General features: G+C 53.8%; 1 protein-coding gene across 1 annotated transcript in view; it reads left to right on the top strand.

Annotated features, from left to right (window-relative positions):
- Positions 1 to 9,114: 9,114 nt before the first annotated feature.
- PLD4 (phospholipase D family member 4) overlaps positions 9,115 to 10,756 on the top strand; it is a 7,694-nt gene continuing 6,052 nt past the window's right edge. Inside the window, exon 1 of the mRNA XM_040256810.1 lies at positions 9,115 to 9,296. Within this exon, the coding sequence (XP_040112744.1) occupies positions 9,270 to 9,296 (27 nt within the window). The 5' untranslated portion in view covers positions 9,115 to 9,269. The remainder of the gene's footprint in view (positions 9,297 to 10,756) is intronic.

Below are 10,756 nucleotides of genomic sequence, written 5' to 3'. Positions count from 1 at the left end.
TTTATTTCTTCTGCCCTAAATTACAGTTCAGATGCCCCAGGTGGCACCAGTGGTAAAGAACCCACCCACCGATGCAGGAGACAAGAGATGTGGGTTCTGTCCCTGAGTCAGGAAGACCCCCCTGGAGGAGGGAATGGCAGTGCCCTTGCCTGGAGAGTCCCATGGGCAGAGCAGCCTGGTGGGCTACCGTCCGTGGGGTCGCAGAGTCGGACACGACCGAGTGACTGGCCACAAACTGCAGTTCGGTCCTCTCTTCACTTCTGCTCAGCTGTCCAGTAGCCCATCTCTTACACTGTTTACTTGAGTTATTTTATTTTTAGTTCTATGATTTCTATTTGACTTGTTAACAAAATTATTTCACATCTCTAAGTAAAACTTCCTGACTTGTCCTTTATCGTTCTGAACATATGAGTCGTATTGGACATAGAGGTTGTGTTCAGCAGCTCCAGAACCTGGATCCGCTGCTTTTGTGCTTGGTTCTGTTTCTTGACGTGCCTGGTGACTCTTGACGTAAAAAAGTGAAGTAAAACAATGAAATCAAGTGACAGATACTGTGAGTGGAAAACCAGTGCCGAAGGACTTCCCTTGTGGTCAAGTGGCTCCATGGTCCTAATGCAGGTTTGGTCCCTGGTTGGGGAACTACATCCCACACGCCACAGCTAAGGCTTCACATGCCACCGCTAAAGGTCCCGCGTGCCGCAGCTAAGAATCAGTTCAGCCAGGCAAATGTATAAGTAATAAGTAAATAGGGACTTCGCAGGCGTCCAGTGTTACGAATCTGCCTGCCAGTGCGGGGGACACTGATTTGATCCCCCGTCCGGGAAGATGCCACATGCAGCGCGGCAACGAACCCCGGGATGCGCAGCTACTGCCGCGCACGCGCCCTGGAGCCTGCGCTCCGCGACCGAGAACCCGCTGCCCCAGAAGCACGAGCACCGCACGTGGGGGGAGGCCCCCACTCCGCAGCTAGAGAGCGCCCTCGTGCGGCAGCAAAGAACCTATGCCCCACAACAAAGACCCAGCGCGGGCAAGCTTGTTTTGTTAACTTCAAGATTATTTTTGAGGAAAGTGCAGTCTCTGCTGCTGCTGCTGCTGCTGCTAAGTCGCTTCAGTCGTGTCCGACTCTGTGCGACCCCATAGACGGCAGCCCACCAGGCTCCCCTGTCCCTGGGATTCTCCAGGCAAGAACACTGGAGTGGGTTGCCATTTCCTTCTCCGCAGTCTCTAGACAATGCTATATATCATCAGTGAGGACCACCCTGTCCTCCGCCGGGGGGACTGAGCAGCCTGAAGCTGGTTTGAGGGGCGCTCAGGCTGCTCCACCTCCTGATTGCCTGGCTCTGGGCTCAGCCCTCCTGGGGTCCCAGTGGACAGTCAGGTGAGCTGACCAGCTTTCTCCTCCTCTGACAAAGATCCTGAACGCAGTTTTGTCTTCCTGGAACCATAAAATGATTGTGCTTGGTTCAACTTTTCATCCACGCCATGCTCAGCCTCTGAGCCCTGTGCAGCATGAGAGTCAACAAATACCCCAGGAGGGAAACGCACAGAGTGCCGGCACTCTCCAGCTCCCCCTGCTCCTGTGGATCTTGACCCTACAAGCCCTGGTGGCCCTGGCAGGCCTGAAGGCTGGTGCCCCTGCCCCTGCTAGTTTTGTGAGTCTGCCCAGACCCAGCCTGTCCATGCGGGATCTTTGCAGCCACCCTCGCCCAACTGCTCCACCTCTGCCTCACAGCTTCATCTCTACCAACTGGGAAGCCCACAAGTGTTGCTGAAAATAAAATGAAAATTAGACACAATGCTGAGATAAGACAGAAAGGGAAGCCCCAGTGCACCAGAAGGTACGTGGGAAACGAAGCGCAGATTGGGTAAAGAAACGGATAGAGCGCCACTTCCGCGGGCAGTTAAGGTCTGTAAAAACCCCTAATGTCGAGGCGGGTGATGTTTTCTGTCCATACAGCGTCAGAAGATAAGGCTTGTGCCTGGTAAGAGGAGAGTTGATATTAAGAATCCTGTTCAGAGCTGGGTGTTCAAAAGTTTGTACACAGAGAAAGAGGGGCCAGAAAAACTCTCCCCATAGCCCCAGTGACAGGGCAGGGAGGCCTGTCTGTTCCCAGGTTCTGGGTGAGAGGGGGATAAAGTCTGCAGTAAGAAACAGACCTTGGGAAAAGTTGACCAGCAGATGAACAGAGCTGTAGAAACAAACAGTAGTGGGAAGATTGATCCCTGGAAATCAGCCAGACGCAGCAAAGGAGAAGCTTCCATGTAGATGGAGCAGGAGACTGTGAGGCATGGAAGCTGCAGAGCAAAGCCTCTGTACAGTTAATCTGAGTTTCAGTGTGAGGATAAAGAAAATGCATAGCAGGGATATTCAAAGAGACAGTAGCTGAGAACTTTCAAGAAATAATCAGAGGCATAAATTCTCACAAGTCTCAAGAGGGATGTATAAGAGTAAACTCTGGTGACTTCCCCGGTGGTCTAGTGGTTAAGAGTCTGCCTTCCAGTGCAGGGGACACAGGTCTGACTCCTGGTCAGGGAAGAGTCCACATTCCACGGGGCAGCTAGGCCTGTGGCCGCGAACACTGAAGCTGTGCTGCAGCGCCTGGAGCTCGGGGGCCTCGAGCCCGTGCCCCACGGGAAGCCGTGAGAAGTCCGAGCACCACAGCTGCAGAGCAGGCCCTGCTCTCCACGACTAGAGAAAGCCCTTGAGGCGATGAAGGCCCAGTTAGTGAAAGATACGTGTATATACTAAAAAAATTAAAGTCAACATATTCAAACTATTGAAAGAAAAGAATTGTCAGCCAACAATTTTGTACCCAGAGAAACTACCCTTTGAGAGTGAGAGAGAGAGAGATGATTCCTGAGAATAAAGCTTGAGGATTCACTACTGTTAGAGCCGCAATGCAAGAATCATTTAAGGAAAATTTTAGGAAGAAAAACCTGAGTTCAGAAGGAAGCCGTGGCATACGAGAAAAAATAGTAAAAAAACTGACAAACATGCAGTAAATCTAAGTAATTGCTGAGAGCTAAAAAATTATAGTGATTGTGAAGGATTACCCTCAAAAAGATGAAACTAAAATGCTAGAGAATAAGTAAAATGGAATCCTTGAAGAAATAGTTGGAAGAAAAAAAATCCCAGTCTCATTTTCTTGTTCAAAAAGGTGGAGGGATCAATGAATTCTAGACTTGGAAGTCAAGTACTGTGTGAAGTATTTAAGGTAGCCACAGAAGGATAGGGGGCTTCCCAGGTGGTGCTAGTGGTAAAGAGCCTGCCTGCTGATGCAGGAGATGGGAGAGACGCAGGTGTGATCTCTGGGTCAGGAAGGTGCCCTAGAGGAGGGCACGGCAACCCACTCCAGTATTCTTGCCTGGAGAATCCCATGGACAGAGGAGCCTGGCCGGCTAAGTCCATGGGGCTGCAAAGAGTCAGACATGACTGAGGCAACTGGGCATGCACAGAAGGCTAGGACGATACGGGAGTGTTTCTTTCAGCTACTTGGTGGATTTAGAAAGTGGAAGCCAAGATGTTGGATCAAGGACAAGGGCAATGTTTTGCTGAACGCCAAGGAACATACTCAGCTGGACTTGGCCCAAGGTTTGATGACCTCTGGCCGAGGCCCTGGCCCACCCAAGTGGGGCGGGGGTGCGCAAAGCTGGGCCCTCTGTAGGGGCTACATGCTATGTGTCAGGCTACAAAGGCAGAAATCCATCTGTCTTAAAGTTGGAGAAACCTGTCTGTCTCTGCCCCAGCTTTGGATGGAAAAAAAAAAAAAGAAAGAAACCTGAAACTCTCTTGTGCAAAGGGAGTCAGACAGAAAGTCTCAGGCCCTGCCTGGTATATATGGATGATGGAGGAAAATGGGACAGACACACGTAAGGAGGAACACGGCACCCCGTCCTGCAGGCACCCACAGACCCGCGGAGAGGCGAGCTCAGGCGAGCACTGCTGGGCCGGTGTGCTAGAGTACGGGGTCTGACAGCCCGGGGAGGGTGATAGCCACGCTTTGCTGTCTGTGAGTTGATGCTTTATCATCCCCCTGAGGGCCTATCAGCCATCTCTGAGCAAAGGAAGACTCACCTGTGGGTACCTGGGATCCTCACACGGCCTCAAAGTACACACTCATCTCACTCACATGAACCCGCTTCCAGGGCTGGGCCCTTGCAGACACGACTGGCCTGAACCTGCCGGCTCTGCCTCGCCCCTCCTTCCTGCAGAAGCCGCCATCATGGCTCTTCCTTACAGTTCACTCCCTGCCCGTGGCTGGCTGGGTACCTCCTGTGTGCCCTCTGGGGCACGTCTTCCTTGCCCCAGGGAGCTGGGGGCATAGGTGCGAACTGCTAGGTACAGAATGAGTAAGTTATGAGACTGCTTGGTGGCCCAGTAGTTCAGACTCAGCGCTCCCGGTGCAGGGGGCCCAGGTTGAGTCCCTGGTCAGAGACCTGGACTCCAGAAGCTGCAAGTAAAAGTTCGCATGCCGCAACTAAGACCCGGCACAGCCAAAGGAATAGATATTTTAGTAGAAATATAATAAAATGATAAGTTATAGGGATGTTATATACAGCACAGAGAATTATGTTACATTGTAATAACTTTATATGAGTGTAATCTATAAACTTATTGAATCACTATGTCTTACACCTAAAATTAATGCAACATTGAAAGCCAACCACACTTCAGTTGAGAGGTGACTGCAGCCATGAAACTAAAAGGCGCTTGCTTCTTGGAAGAAAATCTATGACAAACCTAGACAGCGTATTAAAAAGCAGAGACATCACTTTGCTGACAAAGGTCCGAATAGCCAAAGCCATGGTTTTCCCAGTGGTCACGTATGGAGGCGAGAGCTGGACCGTAAAGAAAGCTGAGCACCGAAGAATTGATGCTTTTGAACTGTGGTATTGGAGAAGACTCTTGGGAGTCCCTTGTACTGCAAGGAGATCCAACCAGTCCATCCTAAAGGAAATCAATCCTGAATATTCACTGGAAGGACTGATGCTGAAGCTGAAGCCTCTAATACTTCGGCCATCTGATGCGAAGAGCTGACTCATTGGAAAAGACCCTGATGCTGGGAAAGATTGAAGACAGGAGGAGAAGGGGACGGCAGAGGATGAGATGGCTGGATGGCATTACCGACTCAATGGACATGAGTTTGAGCAAGCTCTGGGAGATGGTGAAGCCTGGAGCACTGTCGCACCCGGGGTTGCAAAGAGTCAGACGTGACTGAGTGACTGAAAAAAACCAACAAAAGTGGGGGAAAACAATAAAAGAAAAGAAAGACGACCTTGTAATGTTACGTATGAGGTGGGAATGGTCGATAGGAGCTTCCTTACAGAAGACTGGCAGGGATGATGTAGAGGATAATAGAATCAGAAGACCAGAGGGTCTGCAGCCATTTGCCACAAGTTGAAGCATGGGAAGATTGTGGGGCACCCAAGTGTTCATTTACCCTCAGGTTGCTCACCAAGTGCGAGGAAGGAAGTCGTCTGATAACCACCAGGCTTTGTGTCACTGACAGTGTGGGAGCTGGACCCCAAGGGGGGGCGTGCGTCACACAGTGCCTCCTGCTGGCATCCTCCCTGAGGCTCCATCCGTCTGAGACTGGACGTGGCAGATGAGAAGTATCTTACTGAATAGGACACTTCTGCGGCTGATGAGCAGGAGGGCAAGAAGCGCCGGGCCAGAGCGCTTACTGGGCTACAGTTTTATAATCAAAGGAAGAGTGGGGCGGGGGAGAAGACTGGCTTTGTCTTTCTTGACTAGACGTCATGCTTCCATTATCGGCTCTGCCTCCAGGTTGAGCAGGGGAGTTTCCTGTCCCCACATGGTCAAGCTAGGTCCACAAATTACCAGTTTTCATGGGTGGAGAGAGCACGTCCTAGGGCTCATTAACTTACTGAGCTCCCTGGCAGGGTATGGGCCTCATGCCACCTTGTTTTATTGTGTGAGGGCAGGTCCCGGACTTCTGCTGAATGGTTTTGTTGCTAAGCCAGCCTGCTTGGTTTTGTGGTTAAGCAACCTGGCTTTCTCGGTTATCATTAACTTACAGGGGTCTCTCAAATTTCCTGTTAACACTTCCCCAGTGGGAGTAACTATTTAATCACCCGTGTTGTCCCTTCATTCTACCCCTGCTGTAACCAGGCTTTACAGCTCACTCCTCAATCCAGGAGCCCGGGCAAGAGGAACAGACACTCCATGAGCGGAAGGGGAGGCGGTGGGAAGCTTGTCTCAGGGGGTGAGCATGAGGAAGTGATTTAAGAAACATAAAAACCAAACTCAATGTGGGGACCTCAACTGGATGCAATAACAAACCAGCTATGAATGACAACTTGGTGGCAATTAGTGAAAGTTGGTGAAAGTTTTAACATCACTACAGACTGATGTCTAGTGTCCCCCCAAATTCCTATCTTTAAAACCTAACCCCCAGTGTGATGCTATTAGGAAGTGGGGCCGTGGGGAAGTGATTAGGTCATGAGGCTGGAGCCCCTGGGAATGAGATTAGTGCCCTCACAAAGAAACTCCAGGGAGCTCCGTGGCCCCCCCACCAGGAGGGAGGAAGACAATGAGAAGGTCCAGCCGTGCAGCATGAAGCAGCGGAACCAGACACCAAAGCGGCCGACACCTTGACATTGGACTTTCAGCCCCCAGATCTGTCTAAGCCCCTCAGTCTGTCACAGCAGCCAGGATGGATGAAGACAAGAATGAACCATGAAGTTGATAAGGTTAAGGAATTGTTGACTTTGTTAGGAGTGATCCTGTAGGAAATTTGTTTATTTAGAAAGGCACACTGAAGTATTCAGAAGTGAAATGTTCCCCATGTCCTCTGTTCATTTATTATTTATTTTTATTGAAGTATAGTTGATTTATAATACAATATTATATAAGTTGTGGGCTTCCCTGATGGCTCAGCTGGCAAAGAATCTGCCTGCAATGCGGGAGACCTGGGTTCAATCCCTGGGCTGGGAAGATCCCCTGGAGACGGGAAAGGCTCCCACTCCAGTCTTCTGGCCCGGAGAATGCCATGGACTGCACAGTCCATGACGTCGCAAAGAGTTGGACTCAACTGAACGACTTTCACTTCATTATATAAGTTGCAGGTGAACAATAGAGTGATTCACAACATTTAATGGCTATACTCCACTTGCTGTTTTTATAAAAATTTGGCTACAGTCCCTGTGCTATATAATTCCTCTTTAATTTACAATTCCTTTCTGGGAGCTTCCCTGGTGGCTCAGTAGTAAAGAATATGCCTGCCAGTGCAGGAGACACGGGTTTGATCCATGGGAGGATCCCACATGCCATGGAGCAACTCGGCCCATGTGCCACAACTCCTGAGACTGCTCCAGAGCCCAGGGCTGCAACTGCCAAAGTCCGCGCACCTTAGAACCCCTGCTCCACAAGAAGACAGGCCACTGTGAGGCGGAGCCGCGTGCTGCAACGAGAGGGGGGCCCCACTTGCTGCAGCTGGAGAAAGACCCTGCACAGCCTCAAATAAAAAATAAAATAAATAAGTAAATGAAATGGAAATTCCTTCCTGAAGCAGAGGCGGTGCGTGTCGGCAGCTGTGGAGTCTAAGCTGCCTGTAGTGGCTGTTCACTAGGCTCTCCCCTCCGGTCTGCATGTCTGAGACTTTCTTCAGAGAAAAAGTCTAATGAGGCAGCGGAGTAAGAGAAGACGCTGCTACACTTAGAAAGCTGATGACTTGGAAAGTACGGCAAGCCCTTCAAACCTATGAGAAAAAGTCAACAAATCTACACTAAAAGCAGCAAAAATACAAGCAGGGCTTCACAGAAGAGGAGACCCCGTGACCTGCAAGCACGCTCCGTCGTCAGGGGCCTGAGAGCTGCAGCCACGCCAGACGCTGCTCTGTGTCTCCAGATGCAAAGACCACAGAGCACGGTGGGAAACTCTTCTGAAAATACCCAGCACCGTCTTGGAAAGTGAAGGTGTTAATGAAGGAAAATGGGCCAGTAGACTCGGGTATCCAGTGACCCTACCCGGGAGCAGAGGCCACCTCGGCTGTGGTCTGGAGAGGAGGGCAGACCCCCAGGCTGAACTGGGACAGGGTGTCTGGAAGAAAGCGCAGGGGTCTGGGGGTAGCCAGTGGCATCTTCCCCTTTCACCTCTCAGCACACTCACGCCGGCCCCAGGACTCTGCCAGGGAACTGATACCCTGTCCATGGCCACCCGAAGGTCAGCACCCTGGACAGGGCCCCTGCAGCCCTGTCCTGCTGGGGTCTCACAGGCAGGGCCTGGGCACACACCCAGACCTCATCCAAAGAGGACTTTGAATGATGGAGTGGGAAAGGGTCCTGTCCTCAGAGAGTCCCAGGCAGACGGGAGAGGGGGTGGGGCTAGGGAGGCAGAGACCCGCGCTGGGAACCCAGGCTGAGCAAACTATAGCCAGCCTGCCTTTTCAGACAGCCCAGTGAGTGGCCGACCTGAATTCTCCAGGATGGAGGTCCCAGCTGCCTCCATTTCCCAGACTCCCTTGCAGCTAGATGCAGCCATGTGACTAAGTTCTGAATCATGAGACATGAGTGGAAGTGCCCTGTGAGACTTTCAGGATGTCTTCCAGGATGTCTGCCCTTATATCCTGTTCTGCTAGGAACAGGAGGCAATGACTGAGCTCCAGCAGTCATTGTGAGGCCATGAGGCTGCCAGTTAAGCCTAGGGATTGGGAACTGAGAGTTGGAGGGGCCTGGTTCCCAATGGCTGCAGAGCCAATACCATCCCTAGGCTGCCAGTATTATGCAGAAATAAACAATGTTGCTCAAGACCTGGTTCTTCGAGTCTTGATGGTTGTGTACATGCTAAGTCACTTCAGTCATGCCCAAGTCTGTGCAACCCATGGGTTGTAGCCTGCCAGACTCCTCTGTCCATAGGATTCTCCAGGCAAGAATACTGGCGTGGGTTGCCATTCCCTTCTCCAGGAGATCTTCCCGACTTGGGGATCGAACCCACGTCTCTTACGTCTCCGGCATTAGCAGGCGAAACACTAGTGCCACATGGTTTGCACCAAACCTGACCCGGATGCACCGGCCTGTGACTTGGGGATGGGGGTGGGGAGGGATTTTCTCTGGCCGTGAAAGTTCTCAGCCCCACCCTCAAGCCAGCTCACCCGGCTCCAGATGTCTGTCAAGGGTGAAGAGGGAGGTACAGAGGACGAAGAGGAAGTGGCCAGAAGGGGAAACAGCAGGCTGCAGAGAGGAGGCAGGTGGGAGGTGATCGCGGCGATAGCCTGCAAGCTGAGGCCTGCGTCTGTGGCGAAGCCAAGATGAGCGCCAAGGCGGGACCCTCAGAGGTAAGAGCCAGCGAGGCCGGATGGGAGGGCCGGACCGAGGGCCCTGAGAAGGGGGCTTCGGTCCACTGCCTCCTGACCGGTGCTGCCAGCTGCCCTGGGCCCAAAGAGCCACGAAGCTCCGGCGGGCCGTCCTTTCCTCCACTGCTTTCTGCAGCCAGGACCACAGGACCTGGGGTCTCCCGGCGAGCTCAGCCTGGGGTGGGCAGCTGACCCCCAGGCCCTGCAGGGCAGCAAGTCCCACCCTTTCAGCCGAGACCTGCCCACCACAGGGCGGGGGGAGCACGGAGCTGCCCCCTGGGGTCTCCCAGCCCAACGCAGGCTTGCGATGCTGGCGCTGCTGGGTCACCCTCTCCCAACAGCCAGTCCCACCCCTGGACACACGGGGTCCTCAGGGTCGAGCTGCCCAGAGCCCCCTGGATGGCAGGCCTCCCCAGGCCCTTGTAGTTCACAAGGGGGTGGGTGACCTGAAAGGTGTCTCAGCTGGGCGGCCCCCCAGGTGTGGCTGCGGGGGCAAGGCACTCCCACCTTCTCGTGAGCCTGGCTCAGGAACCCGCGCAGGGCTGCACCCCAATAGCCTCTCTTGAGCATCAGTGAAGGGTCTGGGGAGCCCTCCCTGGGGTGAGGAGGGGAGTGGCAGGCCCCCCAAGCTTCCCTCTTCAGAGTGTAGGGACTCCTGGTGGGGAGGGGTGCCAGGCCTCGGGCTCTGAGCCCCTTCTCTCATTCCGGGGCCCCCCACCCTCCAGGCCCAGCTCCCATGGCTGCCCCTCCCCCATGGAGGCGGGCTGGGGGCCCAGCGGGAAGACACCCCCAGAGCCTGGGGCCTGTGCCACAGCCTGGCTCCCTGGGCCCCAGTGCCCAGCTGAGCTGTGCTCACAGGCTGGCAGCGTGACCCCAGCCCCAGCCCCAGGCCCCAGGTGGCAGTGGCTACTTGCCGTCAAGGCCAGGAGGGAGGGCTGTACCCGCCCCTCACGGAAGCCTCAGAAGTTGGCTGGTGGTGGGCTCGGGGGAGTGGGGTTGGGGTGAACACGTCTCTGTGCATGGACCCTGCCCCGCACTCCAGGGAGGGCAGCCTCAGCTCCGAGCTGGGGAGCATCCCACTCGGGTGGCATTCAAGGCTGCTCTGGGGAGGAGAACCACCCTGACCGGGATCCAGTCTGCCTGGCTTCCATCTCCTTGTGAGAGTGAGCACCCTGAGGGGACAAGACCTGCGTCCCCAGCTGCTGCAGAGTTCTAGGGGTGGAGAGAGACCCCCGCCAGCATCAAGGGGTCCTGACTCAGCCCCCAGCCCCCGGCCCCCAGAAAAACAGCCCTCTCTTCTGTGCCAGGCCCCCATCCAGGACCAGGGTCACTGCCCGGCTCCCAGGAGGGGCCAGCACAGGGCCAGGATGGGGGGCCCAGCCCAGGAAGGGAAGCAGCTATTTATGAACCAGCATCGAGAGGACCCAGCCTGAAAGCAGAAA

Source organism: Oryx dammah, unplaced genomic scaffold (assembly GCF_014754425.2).
Source record: "Oryx dammah isolate SB20612 unplaced genomic scaffold, SCBI_Odam_1.1 HiC_scaffold_16, whole genome shotgun sequence".
NCBI lineage: Eukaryota > Metazoa > Chordata > Mammalia > Artiodactyla > Bovidae > Oryx > Oryx dammah.
This window is presented reverse-complemented; position numbering and strand designations above follow the sequence as displayed.